The sequence below is a fragment of the Hylobates moloch genome, unplaced genomic scaffold (assembly GCF_009828535.3).
Source record: "Hylobates moloch isolate HMO894 unplaced genomic scaffold, HMol_V3 SCAFFOLD_7, whole genome shotgun sequence".
Taxonomy (NCBI): domain Eukaryota; kingdom Metazoa; phylum Chordata; class Mammalia; order Primates; family Hylobatidae; genus Hylobates; species Hylobates moloch.
Window position 1 is genome coordinate 57,778,061 of NW_026652282.1, and position 18,765 is coordinate 57,796,825.

An 18,765-nucleotide genomic window follows, 5' to 3' on the forward strand; every position below is an offset into this window, starting at 1 on the left:
CCCGAACTCCTGACCTCCAGTGATCCGCCTGCTTCAGCCTCCCAAAGTGCTGGGATTACAGGAGTGAGCTACCGCACCTGGCCTAGTATGGCATTTTCACTCAGTAGCTCTTCTTGCATCCTCACTAAGCTCTTTGGGGGACAAAAACATCCAGTCAGTAGGGATAAACTGGAAATTTTTATGGCATGCTGATCTGGCATGTTTTGTTTTCTGTTTTCTTCTCAGTATCCTTCAGGATGCTATCCAGAACCCTGGCTATGTGTGTGTATGGCCGAGGAAGCATACACAGTGACAGTGCAGGGACCAGAATAAGGACACCCAGGTTTCTGGGTTAGTCATAGTTCCAAACCATTGTTCTTTTTGTTTGTTTGTTTGTTTGTTTGTTTAGTTTTTTATTTTATTTTATTATTATACTTTAGGTTTTAGGGTACATGTGCACAATGTGCAGGTTTGTTACATATGTATCCATGTGCCATGTTGATTTCCTGCACCCATTAACTCATCATTTAGCATTAGGTATATCTCCTAATCTGTTCCTCCCCCCTCCCCCCCACCCCACAACAGTCCCCGGAGTGTGTTTTTTTTTTTTTTTTTTTTTTTTTTTTTTTTGTTCAATTCCCACCTATGAGTGAGAACATGCGGTGTTTGGTTTTTTTTTTTTCTTACCTCACGACTCTGAGACGGAGTCTCGCTCTGTCACCCAGGCTGGAGTGCAGTGGCGCAATCTCGGCTCACTGCAAGCTCCGCCTCCCGGGTTCACGCCATTCTCCTGCCTCAGCCTCTCCAAGTAGCTGGGACTACAGGCGCCCGCCACCACGCCCGGCTAATTTTTTGTATTTTTTTTAGTAGAGACGGGGTTTCACCGTGGTCTCGATCTCCTGACCTCGTGATCCGCCCGCCTCGGCCTCCCAAAGTGCTGGGATTACAAGCGTGAGCCACCGCGCCCGGCCAGGTGTTTGGTTTTTTGTCCTTGCGATAGTTTACTGAGAATGATGGTTTCCAGTTTCATCCATGTCCCTACAAAGGACACGAACTCATCATTTTTTATGGCTGCATAGTATTCCATGGTGTATATGTGCCACATTTTCTTAATCCAGTCTATTGTTGTTGGACATTTGGGTTGGTTCCAAGTCTTTGCTATTGTGAATAGTGCCACAATAAACATACGTGTGCATGTGTCTTTATAGCAGCATGATTTATAGTCCTTTGGGTATATACCCAGTAATGGGGTGGCTGGGTCAAATGGTAAGAATCATGATACCACTTCAAATGTTGAATATTTACAGTCCCACCAAAGTGTACATTCCTTTTCTCCATCCCATTCACACCTTTTGTTTCTGATTTTTTAAGATGGCCATTCTAATGGTGTGAGTTGGACTTGTTGTGGTTTTGTTTGAATTCTCTGATGGCCAGTTGATGAGACTGCATAAATGTCTTCTTTTGAGAAGTGTCTGTTCATGTCCTTCGCCCACTTTTTGATGGGGTTGTTTGTTTTTTTCTTGTAAATTTGTTTGAGTTCATTGTAGATTCTGGATATTAGCCCTTTGTCAGATGAGTAGGTTGCAAAAATTTTCTCCCATTCTGTAGGTTGCCTGTTCACTCTGATGGTAGTTTCTTTTGCTGTGCAGAAGCTCTTTAGTCTAATTAGATCCCATTTGTCAATTTTGGCTTTTGTTGCCATTGCTTTTGGTGTTTTAGACATGAAGTCCTTGCCCATGCCTATGTCCTGAATGGTATTGCCTAGGTTTTCTTCTAGGGTTTTTATGGTTTTAGGTCTAACACATAAGTCTTTAATCCATCTTGAATTAATTTTTCTATAAGGTGTAAGGAAGGCATCCAGTTTCAGCTTTCTACATATGGCTAGCCAGTTTTCCCAGCACCATTTATTAAATAGGGAATCCTTTCCCCATTGCTTGTTTTTGTCAGGTTTGTCAAAGATCAGATAGTTGTAGATATGCGGCATTATTTCTGAGGGCTCTGTTCTGTTCCATTGATCTATGGCTCTGTTGTGGTACCAGTACCATGCTGTTTTGGTTACTGTAGCCTTCTAGTATAGTTTGAAGTCAGGTAGCGTGATGCCTCCAGCTTTGTTCTTTTGGCTTAGGATTGACTTGGCGATGCGGGCTCTTTTTTGGTTCTATATGAACTTTAAAGTAGTTTTTTCCAATTCTGTGAAGAAAGTCATTGGTAGCTTGATGGGGATGGCACGAAACCATTATTCTAAAAGTAGAACTGAAATTATTTTTCCTCAAGCAATATTTGCCCATTGAAGCCTATTTGCTGTATTTCTGCCCTCTCACTTAGCCTTGAGAAGTATTTTTGGTAATTTATGTTTATTGATTTGGTATTGTTTTTACCCAAAGAGTTTAGAATTATTTGCAGATTTGAAGATTTCCCTCTCTAAATTATATTTAAAAATTAAATTAGACTAGTTCTAACTTTGATTCCGTATGGACCTCATTGATTTGGTCATAAAATCATAATGATGTCATAATTAGAAGGGACCTTAGAAATTATCTAGTTTTAGAGGTGTTAGACAACACCTCTAAACAATGGACCCATCATTAGAAACTAACCCACGTAATAGGCTTCATTATTATTATTTTCAGACAGGGTCTTACTCTGTCACCCAGGCTGGCATGCAGTGGTGTGATCATAGCTCCCTGTAGCTTTGAACCCCTGGGCTCAAGCGATCCTCCTGCTTCAGCCTCCTGAGTAGTTGGGACTATAGGCGTACACCACCACGCCTGGCTAATTCTCTTAATTTTTTGTAAAGACAGGGTCTCAATGTGTTGTGCAGGTTGGCCTCAAAATCCTGGCCTCAAGCAATCCTCACACCTTGGCCTCCTAAAATGTTATAATTTACAGGTGTGAGCCACTGCATCTGGCCCCATAACTATTTTATAAAGACAAGTTTGTGATTCCTAGAAATGTTTTGATATTTGGCAATTCATCTACTTACTCCATACTAAAAAGTATCTTCTTGATGGGCTTATTTTACTTTCACCTCCATCCATTTCTTTCTTTTTTTTTTTTTAAGATGGTGTCTCACTCTGTCACCCAGGATGGAGTGCAGTGGTGCAGTCTCGGCTCACTGCAACCTCCACCTCCGAAGTTCAAGTGATTCTCATGTCTCAGCCTCCTGAGCAGCTGGCATTACAGGCGCCCACCACTATGCCTGGCTAATTTTTTGTATTTTTTTTTTTTTTAGTAGAGATGGGGTTTCACCATGTTGGCCAGGCTGGTCTCGAACTCCTGACCTCAAGCAATCCACCTGGCTCAACCTCCCAAAGTGCTGGGATTACAGGCATGAGCCACCGTGCCAGCCCATCCATTTCTTTTTAAAATATGAACCATAGTGTGAAAGTTTATACTCCAAAGGCAACTATAGGAACCTAAATCACAATTCATACTCCTCAAATTCTGTGACTCTCTTCTGAGGCTGTAACTTCACTTCCACCAGAGTTCTGTTATTTTTCACAATTGGTGACTTATTTCTTTGAGCCTCAGGGCAGCTCAGCAATGGCAAATGAGGGCTGTATGAGTTTGAGATTTGAATGCCTGCACTTCCATAAGATGGAAAGAACTTTTTGGGCAGCAGTTGATTTATTTTGAGGTTATAGGCAACCAAAACACAAGCCATTATTCAGCCATGTCTTCCCTACTCAATATTTGTGTGGGAACTCAAGGTCAAGAAGATAAAGTTCTCTATTTCACTTTATTTTTATTTGCATCTTGTGATTCTTTCTACCTATCATAATCTGTGTGTTTGAAGTCTGTCATCCAGTTGCTTCCCCAGTGTCATCGTCATTTCTAATTTTTTTTTTTGAGATGGAGTCTTGCTCTGTTGCCCAGGCTGGAGTGCAGTGGTGTGGTCTCAGCTCACTGCAACCTCTGCCTCCTGGGTTCAAGCGATTCTCGTGCCTCAGCCTCCTGAGTAGCAGAGATTACAGGTGTGCACCACCATGCCTGGCTAATTTTTGTATTTTTAGTAGAGATGGGGTTTCATCATGTTGGCCAGGCTGGTCTCGAACTCCTCATCTCCAGTGATCCGCCCAGCTCGGCCTCTCAAATTGCTGGAATTATAGGAGTGAGCCACTGCACCCAGCGTCATTTCTAAATTTGATAGGCAGGATGTTATTTTGTAGCTTTTCCCTTTTATATCTTCATTCGAGTCATTGGTAGTCTATACTATATGCAGAATCAATATCCTCTGTTGCTACCACTTGTTTCCTGTCTCTACAATATTTTCCTGCCTATAATCAAATAGAACCAAATAAACAATACAGGTTGAGAAACTGAGCACCTCTCAGCTTTCCAAATTAATAAAAAATGTCATCTTTAATTTTCGACAATTTTCCTGTCATTAGGAAGGTAGATGGATTTGGAAGCAGAGGCTTAGAGGAGAGATGGACTTGGAAGCTTGGGTGTGTGTCCAGTTTGCAATAGTGAACCTTGTAGTTTCAGTCCCCTTTGATGCTTTATTGGGCTGTTAACTATATCTTGAAACCTCTGACATGTTAGTGTTTTGCAGAAGTGGTTCGTGGTTTTGTTGGTCAGTTTTTAGCATGTTTGGGTGGGTGAAAGGAGAAAGTTTGTATTCCTTTTCTTCTTACATTTGTTCCTGAGGAGCCAAAATTTGAGAATTACAGAGTCTAGGTTTGTCCTGTCAGACCTCTATATCCAGTTGGCACATTCAATAAATGTTGACTCAACAGGGGTGCAGATTGCCATACTAAACCTTGAGAAAGAAGCAAAAACCACATCAAGGAGCTTATATTTTAGTAAATGACATCACCACTAATTCTGAGCACTAGATTTTAAAAGGGTGAGGTAGTGGAGGGTCAGGAAACTATGTTGGATGAAGAATGGTTAAGGAAATAACAACATTCAGCCTGGAGAAGACATAACTTTTTTTTTTTTTTCTTTTGAGATGGAGTCTCCCTCTGTTGCCCAGGCTGGAGTGCAGTGGCACGATCTCGGCTCACTGCAAGCTCCGCCTCCCGGGTTCACGCCATTCTCCTGCCTCAGCCTCCCGAGTAGCTGGGACTACAGGCGCCCGCCACCACGCCCAGCTAATTTTTTGTATTTTCAGTAGAGACGGGGTTTCACTGTGTTAGCCAGGATGGTCTCGATCTCCTGACCTCGTGATCCGCCCATCTCGGCTAAGACATAACTTTTTGAGGACATTCTTGAGATCATTCTTCATTATGGCTGATATTATCCCACCTTTTCCGTGTCTCCAAGGAAAAAACTCAGATTCTTTGCCTTTGATCCTTTCTCACGCCTATAATCCCAACACTCTACATCCAATCAGATGTCAAATTTTCTCCCTTCAAGCTCCAATATATTTCTTTTTTGTCTTTCTCCACTTTTGAAGGATCCAACATATTTCTTGATTCCTGTCTCTTCTTTCTGTCTTCATTGCCCTTATACTATGTCAGGCCTTTATAATTATTGTCTGTAGTAGTAGAGTGGCTTCCCGGTCTCTGTTATCTCTCTCTCTCTGTCCTCCAATTCTATATTACACTCCCAGAATAATTTTCCCTCAAACCTAGTTCTAATTGTATTACTTTCCTGTTTAAACACTTAAACGCAGTTCCCATTGCCTAGTAAGAAAAGTCCTATCTCAAGCACTTATAATCTGGCCTGCAACCTACTATTACTTCCCCTTCCCCTGTTTCCACTCTGCCATCTACTCCCATTTTATTCAGTAGTCTTATTCCAGTCTTTTCCAACTCTTTGACCTTCTTTAAACTATTCCTTCACACTGTTTTGAACGAAAGAACCCATCATGTTTTATGCTGTTTTAGACACAAAAATTAGGACCAGCTGGCAGAAGGGATGGCGCTAAACCAAAAAATTTTCTCGGCTGGGTGCAGTGGCTCACGCCTATAATCCCAACACTTTGGGAGGCCGAGGTGGGTGGATCACTTGAGGCCAGGAGTTTGAGACTAGCCTAGCCAACATGGTGAAACCCCGTCTCTACTAAAAATACAAAAAAATTAGTTGGATGTGGTGGCAGGCACCTGTAATCCCAGCTACTCTGGATGCTGAGGCACAAGAATTCCTTGAACCTGGGAGGCAGAGCTTGCAGTGAGCCGAGATCGCACCACTGCACTCCAGCCTGGGTGACAGAACAAGACTCCTGTCTCAAAAAAGAAAAAGAAAAAGAAAAAAAAAAAAAGAATTAGAGAGCTTCCCAGTATTGGACATGTTTGAGCAGAGGCTGAAAATTAAGCCAAAGTGACACACACATCTGATCATGTCTTTCCTTTCCTTAAAATCATTCAATGGCTTCTTTCCATTGAGAAAGAATTTATCTTAGGATAAAAGCAAATAACCTGTCCGGGCGCAGTGGCTCACACCTGTAATCCCAGCACTTTGGGAGGCTGAGGTGGGCAGATCACCTGAGGTCAAGAGTTCAAGACCAGCCTGGCCAACATGGTGAAACCCTGTCTCTACTAAAAATACAAATATTAGCTGGGAGTGCTGGCAGGGGCCTGTAATCCCAGCTACTCGGGAGGCTGAGGCAGGAGAATCGCTTGAACCTAGGAGGTGGAGGTTGCAGTGAGCTGAGATCATGGCATTGCACTCCAGCCTGGGTGGCAAGAGTGAAACTCCATCTCAAAAAAAAAGAAAAAAAAAAAAGCAAATAACCTTACCATAGTCTACAAGGCCTTGTATGATCTGACCCCTGCTTACCTCTTAGTCTGATCTCCTGCCGGTATCCCCTTACTTTCCTATATTCCATACAATTTGTACCCTTACATAATGCTGTTCCTTCTGTCTGGAATGCTTTCTTCACCAGCGCCCTTTCCCTGGACTCAGCTTAAATGTCACTTCCTCAGGGAAACCTTTGTTGAACTCTACCCCCCTCCCACAGGTAGGTTAAGTCACCCTATTCGTCTCTCTCTTAGCATTTTCTTCATCAGTTATCACAATTGTAATTAAATAATTGTTTGTTTTGTAATTGTAATTTCTAGGGACCATTTTGATTACCATTATATTCTCAGCAGCTAGCACAATGCCTGATACACAGTAGACATTCAGTAATTTTTTTTTTTTTTTTTTTTAGAGACAGCATCTCACTCTGTCACCTAGGCTGGAGTCCAGAGGTGTGATCATAGCTCACTGCAGCCTCAAACTCCTGACCTCAAGTGATCCTTCTACCTCAGCCTCTCGAGTAGCTAGGACTATAGGTGTGCACCACCATGCCCAGCTAATTTTTGAATTTTTTTGTAGAATTGGGGTCTCATTATATTGCCCAGGCTGGTCTTGAACTCCTGGTTTCAAGCAATACTTCTACCTCGGCCTCCCAAAGCGTTGGGATTACAGGTGTGAGTCACTGTGCCCAAACTTAGAAAATATTTGAATAAATGAATGAATAAAACTTCTTGGAATGAGGTAGGAAAGATGGTGAAGGATGTAAAGGTTGTTCAGTGTCAGGCAGGGGAGAAATGTTTCAGGAGCAGGGAATAACAGGTAGAACTGAACAAGCTGTTTTCAAGGGGTCCAGGCAGGCTAGCTCAAAAGAAGACCTGTGTAATTCAGATGTGGGATAGATAGGCTGGGTGTGATGGGAGGATGGTTGTAGCAGTCCTTGGAAGTTTGGTTGACATATTAAAAGTAAAATTCTTTAGTGCTCGTTGAGTCATTATAGATACTTGGACAGGGGAGCTACAAATTCAAGCTTTAGGAAAGCTTTTCAAATAAGAATCTAATCTGGATTGAGTTTGTAAAGCCTTGGGGCAGAAGACCAGTTAGGGAGATACAGCACTGGCCCAGAGAAGAGATAATAAAATAGTCAAGGGAAAATTAAGATACGAAATCAACAGTAAGGCAATGACAATTAGAGGTATAAAGAAATAGATTGAGGAAGCAATTAGGAAGAAACGTCAGCAAAATTTGAGGAAACACTGGTTGTATGCAGGGAAAAGGGGGTGTCGTTTACAGTAATGGGGGTTTGGCATGAGGGAAAAAAAGGCTTGGTTTTCAAGTTGGGGGCAGATGTAATGTAGTCAAGTTAGGTAGATACTTATAGAGGTAGATATAGTGTCATGTAGGTGGAACAGCATCTTAACTCATGGTTAAACAGGGCCAGGGAAAGAGGGAGAGAAAGACCTGTGGACTGAGGCCTAACTAACCTGGAGAACCAGCAACTCCACTCATCAAGAGGACACCTTTTCCACTATGAAGCAGAGAACATTTTAGCTCCTTTTTGTCCATTCCAGAATAAAATCTTTACTTTTGCATAACCAAAAGGCTCATTAAAGTGTTTTTCTCCAAACAAAAGATCAATTTGTCCTCAAAGGTAAATTCTGCCTCCACTTCAGAAACAGAAAAAGTGCTGGAAGAGTGGAATAGTAGTTTATCCTTAGAAAGGTTTCAGAATGTTGGGGTTCAATTTGGTAGTGCTAATCAAAAATTTTAATTTGCATATAATTTGACCCTGCAGTTTCACTCTAGGAATCTATGCAACAGAAATGCTCAAACAAATATACAGTGCAGGCTGGGTGCGGTGGCTCATGCCTGTAATCCTAGCACTTTGGGAGGCCGAGGCAGGTGGATTCCTTGAGGTCAGGAGTTCGAGACCAGCCTGGCAACATAGTGAGACCCCCATCTCTACAAAAAATAAAATATAAAAAACAAAAAAACCCCACAAATACACAATGCAGCATTTATTGTAATATTAAGAATTGTAAACAACTTAAATGTGTATCCATTGAAATATGACGGAATAAATTATGGTCTGTCCATAGTATGGAATCCTATGCAGCTATTAAAATGAAGTCTGTGTACTGACAGGGATGGTTTTTTGTTTGTTTGTTTGTTTGAGACAGAATCTTGCTCTATCACCTAGGCTGGAGTGCAGTGGCGCGATCTCGGCTCACTGCAACCCTCGCCTCCCAGGTACAAGCGATTCTCCTGCCTCAGCCTCACGAGTAGCTGGGACTACAGGCGTGTTGCCACCACACCTGGCTGATTTTTGTATTTTTGTAGAGATGGGGTTTCACCATGTTGGCCACACTGGTCTTGAACTCCTGACCTCAGATGAGTCACCATGCCTGGCCAACATGGATGGGTTTTCATGATGTATCAGAAAATGAAAAAAGCTTGTGTGTGAATTGTGAGTACATGTATATAAGCCGTATATGCATGGAAGTAAGTCGGGAAGGACACATACTAAAAATACCAACAGTGGTATCTTCTGGGGAGTGGGATGGAGAAGTAATACAGAATTTTTAAAAAGTGTAAACTCAGCAGCTTTCTTTGCAGGCACGTAAGACTGTGGCATCTTTAGGGCTTTCCTTTCCCGAAGGATGTGCAATTGTATTACCAAGTTTTATTTTTGAGAGCTTATCCACTCTCTGGCCCCCACCTTTCTTTTCAGAGACACTGCAGGATCCAGTTCTGTAAGTTAAGACCAGCAGCTCCAAACTTTATCAGAATCACATTGATGCTTGTTAAAATGCAGATTCCTGGGCCCCTGCTCAGTAGGTTCTGATTCTGTGTATCTGGGATGGGGTGCCAAATCCTGATCTTTTAGAGGCACCCCAGCTTGTCAGTGACTGGGGCAAAACCCTTCTTCGGTACTGACTTCTGATTGTGCCCCCTCCCACTTGTTTCTCTGTGATTAGCAACTGGGAAAAAGGAAAGAGGGCGATGACTGGATATCTTTGTGGGTCACAAACAGTTGGGTTCATCTGAATGGGAAAAAACAAAGAGCAGTTTAGTAGACTTGAGATTTTGGTATACTATTAAGTGTTGCTTCTTTGAAGTGGGCCCTCTGGGTTAGAGGCTGGTCAGGTGGGCTTCCTAGGCGGTGACTTTGGCCTAGGAGATGTCCTCCAGCATTGGCTGCGATGGCTGTGTTAGTGACAAATCGGAGGGAAGGAGGGAGGTTGGCGGGTCCTGAAGTCTTAGAATTGAGATGCTTTTTAAGGGAAGCTTTTGTCCTGGGAAAATGATACCTCTAATATTTAAGATGAGGTAGTATCTAAGTCTATTCTAAACAGTTTTTTGTTAGAATGATTTTTCTTTGTTGTAAACAAAGTTGTTAATCAGCTGCCTATTGTGGGTTGTTAACATCTCAAAAGGGTGTTTAAAAATAATAAACCCCAATTGCTCCCAACAATTAACCTTGGGAACAAAAGTAAATGTGAATGCTTCTTAACTACCTTTCTAAGCCCTCAGTGAAGCTGGCAGCCATCAGTTAAATAAACCATTAAGTTTATTAGTTTAAGAATAGAAGTGTCAACTTGGACACAGTTTCCTAATTTGCTCCTCATTTACCCAACAATCATTTATTCAAAGGCTGCTCTGCCTAGTAGACTTTAGATAAATCTACAAATAAAAGCCAGAGACTGATGGGCAGCTGGAACTCTAAGGGGATCATCCAAATGGAAAAAAAAGTGAATAAAACACAATTTAATAAACTTGAAATTTTAGCAGCACATGTGAAAACAAAAAGTGTATGCCTTAGAGCAATAGCTTTGTTCTCTTTCTGTAGTCTATTTTAAGTGGGCCCTCTGGCCCAGAATTATCAGCCTTGGATTAGGAGCTTTGAGGAAATGGTGGTTTGGTGGTTGTTTTTTAAAGGATTTTTAAAGAAATGTAGTTACTAAGCAACTGCCATGACCTGCTGCTAAGTTGGAGTTCAGCGGGCAAGTCGATTCCAAAGAAGGGAATATATAAACAAGTTTCAAGAAGGGGAAAACATGGCTTAAAGATAGATTGGGTGTACTTTTTTGTTCACAGTTCAATGCATAGTTCTTTCTCTCCTTTACTTATCTTCCCCTAAGAAAGGGCTGCCTGGTCAGAAATCTTTGTCTCACCGGGTTCTGCCCATAGCCGGTGAGCTCAGAGGAGGGCCAGAAAGGAACGAATGAGAAACAATCCCCACCCAGTGTAGAGGGCCAAGCCCTGGGGTGGGGCCAGCACTCAGGCAGTCTCCAGAGGTAGACTGGCCTGCTGCTGTGCTCTAGGACAGTCCAGGGCTTAGGTTGGGGCACCTCATTGATATTGATGGGTTGCCGTGTAACCCTCAGAACAGGAACATTGGCCAGCTGTTGTCTCTCTACCCACCGCCCCCCCGCTCCCTGCAACATTTAATGGGTGAGTCAGTGACTTAACTGCTTCCTCCAGGATTTCAGGAACAGGAGTAGGTAATGAGGACAAATCACCATAACGCCGGCGTGTGATGAATGAAAGAGCACACGAATTTAACCAGTTGGTTAAATTGATATCACAGTGAACAAAAGAAACTTTGTTGAGAGGAGGCTATTTGCCTGACTCCATTCCTTCCCCTTTAGGCTTTAGCATTTCCCCTTACACCCAGTTGAAGGTCAGTCTGGTTGCTTTGCCGAGGGAAGGGGAGTGTCAGGTGCTGGAACAGGTGTTTTGTTTTCTCCTGTAGAGTCGTACGGACCAGGTGGGGATGCTTCTTGCCAGCCCTCTATGGTGCACGAAATTGCTTTTGTGGAATTTTTTCCCCTGGAAGTGTGTTCGTTTTTTAAAGCAGTTTCCCAACCTTCAACCCTTAGTATAAATTTTGACTCCCTTTAAAGTCAGCTTGTCATAGTGAAGTGTGCCTGTTTTCTAGCATTTCCACAGCCTGTGGCCTTAGATATACCCCATTTTATGCGGCAATTATAGGCCTGGAAAATGTGTAATTGTGTGTTTGGTAAGTGTGAATATTGTATTTTAAATGTCCTAGGAGAATGTCACAGCAAAGCCGCCCTATAAAAAGCCTTTTATAATAATTGTACAGCTAGAGTTAATTTTCTTATATCAGGTTTTCTTAAATTGGGCATAAACCTGTATTACATTTCCAGAGTGATAAGGCTGTTTCCAGCTGTTGTGATGGACTTATGACCTCACTGACTGGATGATTTTGGAGGTGAGAGGTGTCAGCCGACTTCTCGGTTTGGGAGAATTTATGTTTTACTGTATGTTAGTGAAGCCAAAGAGGCTATTGGTTAAAAGGGAAATAACTTATGAGAGCTTCAATTCTCCTCATATGGTTGTTACGGTTGTGAGGTTTGTTTGTTTTTACCTCTGTACTGGGTTCCAATATCACCCCCCTTCACCCCAGCCAAAAAGTCATCCTGAAAAAATTGTCTTCTTGCCTAACAATGATATAATGACCTCAGGTCCTTTCCAGCCCCTCCGCTCTGCGTCTCAGGGCCATCTGTTCTCTGCAATCCGCTTTTTGGGAAAGTCTCCTTCCCCATCTGCTCTCCTTGGGCCTTAGTGTCGGCTCTGAAGATTTATAAAGGTTGCACTGGAACCTCTTTCCATTTGTTATTTTTTTAAAGGGTCAGTGAGATTTTGAGGCAGATAAGACCTTTTTGCATTTGACCTGTCCAAATGCTACTCCTTTTTCAGGTGCATTCTTTCCTTCTGTTAGTCTGGGGATGAAGGGAAGTCTGTCTTTCTGTGCTTAGGAGGAGGGACTTTGCTTATCAAAGCAAAGACTGAGTGGGCTGGCTCTGGCTGCTTTTAAGCCAAGGGGCCTTCTGGCTTTTTGGCTGCTGGCATGCAAGCTCAGGGGCGCTCCTTGAGTTCATTCTTTTCCTGTCTTTTCTCTTGTTTCCGTGACAGAATACAGTCGCTTTGAATCAAAGATACATGACTTGCGAGAACAAATGATGAACAGCAGCATGAGCTCTGGGTCTGGGTCCCTCCGAACAAGTGAGAAGAGGTCCTTGTATGTCAGGTAAGTTGCCCTTCAGAGCACTAGCCCTTGTGCTGGACGAGGAGAGCTCCATGCCAACCCAGCCCTTCTTATTTAACTAGTGGGCTAGAGAGTATGTACTCCCAGTACTAAAATAACGCTTCTCACTGTATGCTTAGGTTGTGTATTTTATGGTCAGTGTCTCCTCCCTTTTGTGAGCTGGCTTCTTCCTTTTAGCTCATGAATGACTCAGTATGGGAAAATTTCAGTTTGCTCTAATTGTAAAAGACTGTTGGGTGATTGTTGCTAGTCAGCATTCAAATATCAGTCAAATGTTCAAAGTACTTTGCTTGCAATCTGTGCTTTGAGGGGAAACTTACCACCCCCCCATCCCCTTCCATGTATGCATAATAGACATCAGGATTTGTATCTGAGCATAGCAACTATCGCAGTGTTCTGGTACAGGATCTCTTTTAAGAGACCAAAGAACTGACAGGTTGCTGCATTCTGTATGTTTTATTGTGATTCCATTCACCCCTCACCACCCGCTGCACTGGTCTGCTGTATCTATGAATCATGGGATGTATAGTGTATGTGCCCTAGGAAGAGGGAGGAGGTGGAGGAAACAGATAGGTAGCATGGAGTATATTGCTGCTGAAAGCTATTCCGAGATATTTCCAAGGTTGAGCTTCTCTGACCCTTGAGGCATAGCACAATACTTTGTCAGGTCAAAGTACAAATCTCCTGGGGAGTTGGAGTGCCAAGTGAATACTGTGGACTCCTCATAGAATTAGGGATAGCTTCCTTCTTCCTGCTTTGGCTTCTTGGCAAAACTCCAAAATCTGGTGCCAAGTACATTGTATCCTCCAAGGTTAAAGCCCTTAGAGAAAGGTGGTGGGGATTACTCTCCTGAGCCAGAAGTCGCTACGGTATTGTGTTTAATGCTTAGGTGTGGGGTCCTATCAAACTCTTGGGCTGAACTTTTTCTAGTGGCCTCTGATATTGGCCGGGAAGTTGCACTTGCTAGTTGCTTGGCAACGTGACAACTGCTCTGTCCTTGGGGTGTGAGATGACAATAGTGAAGGGATGTCAATGCTAATTGCAGTTTTTCTCATGGTGCTTGCTTTTCTTTTTCCCCAGTTAGTGGTCCCTGACTCTACCGCAGGGAGTGGAGCTAAGGGAACCCATCTCTGAGCCTGAAGCCCACTAGAACCCTTCACAATCTTTTCTAATGTGAACCCTCAGCTCCACCCCTTGTGTGTTGAAAGCATGTGCTATGCTTACCTCCCGCTGTGAAGGGAGAGTGGTAGGAAGGCAGAACTCGTCACTGGTCATTTTTCCAATTCCCCGGAAAAGAAAGTTTTGTTTTCTGTCACTAAAGCCCTTGCTCCCAGTCTGCAGTCTGGATACTGGCGTGCTGATGGGTGAAATCAGAAATGCACTGTCGACCCCCCAAAATAGGTAATGCTTATATGACTTGGTCAGGATTGTTCCGTTCCATGCTTCCAGCCCCCGCAGATGTGGCACTCCAGTGTGCGTGGGAAGCTGCTCTTTAGGCAAGACAGTTTCTTTGGAGAGCTTTATTTTTAGATTTCCCCTCTCCGCCTATCCTGTGTTAGAGTTCTCTCTGCCTGGGCAGGGGGAATGGGGCATTGGCTCCCGATGTGGAGCACTCTTCCCTGGCTCAGGCAAGGGAATTAAAGGGATACATTCAGCTTAACTCTGGGGCGAGGGTGGAGACCATGACTGTGTCTAGTGAATCAGTTTATATAATATGCCCGTAACCTTCTCTAGATAAATTATCTGCATCCTCTGAGGAAAGTAGATGTGGTTAGGAAAATAGTAACCATTTGTGATCACTAGATTTAATCAGGGGCACTTAATGTCTCATGGCTAAAGCATTGAGCTGAGGCCCTTTGCTAAGCTAACCCCTTTATCGGAACCTGGCTTGCTCTCTTCCCTTTTGTTCCTGCTTTTGGCCCTTCACTCTACGCTTGGTTCCTTTTCTTCAGCATGTAAACATATTTAAGCTTCTTCCATTCTTAAAAAGAAGAAAATATCCCTTGATACCAATAGTCCCTTAAACTATTGTCTTGTATCCCTTTGCTTACTGCATTTACCAAATTATTGGCCAGAAAGCACTAGCTCCTCAAGATATTAGTAAGTATTGTGTGAAAAATCAGTGGTTTAGTAAGTTGGGCAAATGCAGGCTTAAACAGAGGAAAATGGGGCTCTTTCCTGTGATTAATCTCCAGGAAGGACTGTACTAGGCAGTGTTTCCCCAAAAGATAGAGCATGGGAGCCTTATTTGAGAAACCTATGTCAACATCCAGGTTGGGAAATGTTGGAGTACTTGCTGCTGCTTCAAATCACTTCTCTTTCACTAGCCCGAAAGGAAGCGTGCATCTGCTTTTCAGTGTGGTAGTGTGGCTCTGAGCAGCTCTGGAAAGCTCCAGGGGAGCAAAAGCCTGACTCTCTGTCAGGGATCAGTGGGTGACTTCTTAGTCTTCAAATTTAGTGACTGGTTCACTGGTTCTCTGACATTGTTCTGACCTCTTCACCACATTTGTTTCCATGAATTACCTGCTTTCTTCTTTAAAGACTCCCTTTCTACCCTGCTTACCATTCCTTAATACCTTTCATTAGCTCTGCCCCCCTACATGGCAATGTCATTTATTTTCACAGCTTCAAATCCTGACGTATAAATGACATTCCTGATCTCTTTACTGAACTACAGACCTGCATATCAACTACTTGCTGGACATGTGCATAAATAAAACTGCCCTCTCAGTGCCTCAAACAAGCGGCATGTACTTTCCTTATCTAAGTTAATTGCCTCACCCTATCATGTGGAAAAGGGATTAGATTTGTTCTGTCACCCAAGGCAGATCACTGCTCAACATAAGGAAGGAAGAGCTAATGATTAAAACTGTCTGAAAATGGAATGGACTGCTTCTGGATATAGTAAATTCGATCTTTAGTCACTCAAGGTGTTACAGAAGAGGCTGGGCAACCATTTGCCTGGGTGTTGCAGAGGGGGTTGAAACTAAAGCAATAATCTGAACATGATCTTCTCAAAAGCTTTCACTAGTTCCTCAGTGTCTTCAGGATAAAGAGGAACAAACATTTAGGGAACACATTGTTCATCAAGACCTTTGTTATTCTCTTTAAATGGCTTTTAATATCCCTTTAATAATCCTACAGAGTAGATATTATGATTCCCATTTTGCAGATGAGAAAACTGAGACTCCAGTTAGATAGCTAAGAAGTTCCAAAACTGGAACTTGAACCTGGCTGCTGTGACTATAAAGTGTGGTTCTTTCAGTGTTTCCCCAACTTCCTCATAGGAATCAGCTGGAATGCTAGTAAAAATACAGATTCCCAGGCTCCTTTTCTACTGCTTTGGATTCACCAGGTTTGGGAAAATACATGTGTGGTGGTTTTTTGTTTTTTGTTTTTTTTTTTGATGGAGTCTCGCTCTGTTGCCCAGGCTGGAGTGGAGTGCAGTGGCGCGATCTAGGCTCACTACAAGCTCTGCCTCCCGGGTTCACGCCATTCTCCTGCCTCAGCCTCCCCAGTAGCTGGGACTACAGGCGCCCCCCACCACACTTGGCTAATTTTTTGTATTTTTAGTAGAGACAGGGTTTCATCGTGTTAGCCAGGATGGTCTTGATCTCCTGATCTCGTGATCCGCCTGCCTCAGCCTTCTAAAGTGCTAGGATTACAGGCGTGAGTCACCTCGCCCTGCCCAGGAAAATATATGTTTTTAACAAGCAATCAAGGCTGAGTGTGGCAGCTCACACCAGTAATCCCAGCACTTTGGGAGGCCAAGATAGGAGGATTGCTTGAGCCCAGGAGTTCGAGACCAGTCTGCACAACATAGTGAGCCCCCCTCTTAAAAAGTAAAATGTTTTTAATTAGCCAGGTGTGGTGGCATGTGTCTGTAGTCCCAGCTACTTAGGGAGCTGAGGCAGGAGGATCACTTGAGCCCAGGAGGTTGAGACTTCAGTAAGCTATGATCATGACACTGTATTGCGTCCTGGGTGACAGCAAGACCTTGTCTCTATAAAAAATTATAAAAAGTAAACATCACACTTACTTTAGCTCCTACTATGTAGAAAGCAGTAAAACACAAGACCGACAATTTGGGCACAGTTGCAGGGTAGATTCAAGGAAGCAGCAGGTATGGTCCCTGCCCTCTGGCAGTTCACCATCTACCCAGAAAAGATTAAGCAGCAGGTGGTTAAAGTGAGGGAACCCTTTTTCAGTTTGGGTGTCACCTCTGATTCTTTTGGTGTCGCTTTCCCTGTGACATAATTATTTTGCTTTCCTTCCCCTCCCCTGAGTATCTATCTCCCTTTGGTGTACATGGGTTTGCAAAGCTATTTTGAAGTAAATAACACCCTCTTAGAGCTGCAACAGGCTCTAACAGGTGAAACCCTAGGGAGCTGCAGCTGTACTAACCACAGGGGACATGGGGTTTGTAGAGCAGGGAGCAGGAGGAAGAAGGAAAGAGAGCAGTATTTGGAAAATGAAATTTGATTTTAAAGTCATCAGTGACTTATTTGGAAGGACCTTCCTCACACTTCACTATGCTAGAATCATCTCTTAAGTAGATGACCAGGATGAGCACAGCACCTCAGTCTGCCCAGCCTAGGGCTTTTGCTCTGTTGGAGAATTTGCCTTGCCCACTGGAAGAGTCCACAGAAATAAACCTCTCTTGAACTTCTTGCTCAGGGTTGGGATGGGTAGGTGTGTTTAACTCAGACCATTCTGATGTGAAGGCAGTACAAAGACACTGGGTAAGTTAGAGTTCCAGGGATGACCTTGTTCTATACTTGTATTTAATTTAATTTAATTTAATTTATTGAATGAATAAAGGAAAGACCTTGTGCTCCAAAGGTTGCCAAGAGGCTCAAGAGTACAGTCGTAGAAATAGCTTTTGAAAGTCTGTTCGGGCTAGCCTGGCTGCATTCGTTGCAGCCACAGGACAGCATTCAGGTAGTTTGGGGGTCCTGGCCTCCTGACTGGCCATCTGCCATCTCAGTCGTCTTCCCACTCTAGGAAGGAAATCATGTTAGAGCATCTGTAGTCTTGATTCAAGAAACAATGTCAGACATATTGGCTTGGTCATTAAAGAAGGCTGGAGAATGCTCATTCCTGTCAACAAGCAGACATTAATTGTGCAACTACTCTGCTTTGCCCAGGGTGGTGCTTGGTGGAGCCTGACTTGGTCTTGTTTGCTAATGAGTTTCAATAGTGGATTAAGATGCCAATGGGGAAATATTGGCAGGCTTCACTATCTGATAGAATTTGGGGGTGGGGATAATATGCATTTTAAAAAGCAACAATAATGTATGTAAGTGTTCAGGGCTACCAGAGGGTGGGGCAGAGCTTCCTGCATCAGTGATTTCTAGAACTGCCTATTCCCAAACACTAGTCCTGGGCTTGCACTCATAATCCCTCAGCTCATCCTATCATCTGCAAGTGCCGTGAGCCCCAAACAGTCGCTCATTGCGGGCTAATTGGTCCTTGAATGCCTCTCCAACGTCATAATTGCCATAAGGCCTGACACTTTGAGACAGACAAAGGAGGAAGGTGCTCTTAACCTGCTCTCCATGCACCTTTCTTCAAGATACACCAGGGAGGCCCGATCACTCCTTTTGTGTTGACCCACACTGTGCCTGTCTGAGTGCTCGGGTTTGTGCTGTTAGGCTGCTCTTCAGAGGCTGCTGGAAATTTAACTCTCACTAAGGTCAAGGGCTGATGAGTGACTGTTGCTTTATAACTCTGTGCATGCTTTATACAGACTGGGCAAGGGATGGGCTGCTTAGTCGTCAAATAATGTGTGCCCTTTATTCAGTACTTTCTGGCCAAAAGAATAAAGTGATGTCTTAGGCCCCAGTTACTATGGGAGGGAACACTCTCAGGGTTAGAAACTAGGGAGTACCTGGGAGGGTCTTCTGTGGACACTCCATCCCCTGTAGCCAGGTCTCACCCACCATTCACAAGGATTCAGAATCCCACATGAAGCATAAGACATGGTCTCAGTTTTCAAAGGGCTTCCACTTTGGCGGTGTAATATG

General features: G+C 43.4%; 1 protein-coding gene across 5 annotated transcripts in view; it reads left to right on the plus strand.

The window, feature by feature from the left end:
• DLG3 (discs large MAGUK scaffold protein 3) overlaps positions 1 to 18,765 on the plus strand; it is a 59,657-nt gene that overhangs the window by 23,534 nt on the left and 17,358 nt on the right. For all 5 annotated transcript variants that reach the window (XM_032757136.2, XM_032757134.2, XM_032757135.2 and 2 more), the window contains one exon: positions 12,607 to 12,721. In XM_032757136.2, the coding sequence (XP_032613027.1) occupies positions 12,607 to 12,721 (115 nt within the window). The remainder of the gene's footprint in view (positions 1 to 12,606; positions 12,722 to 18,765) is intronic.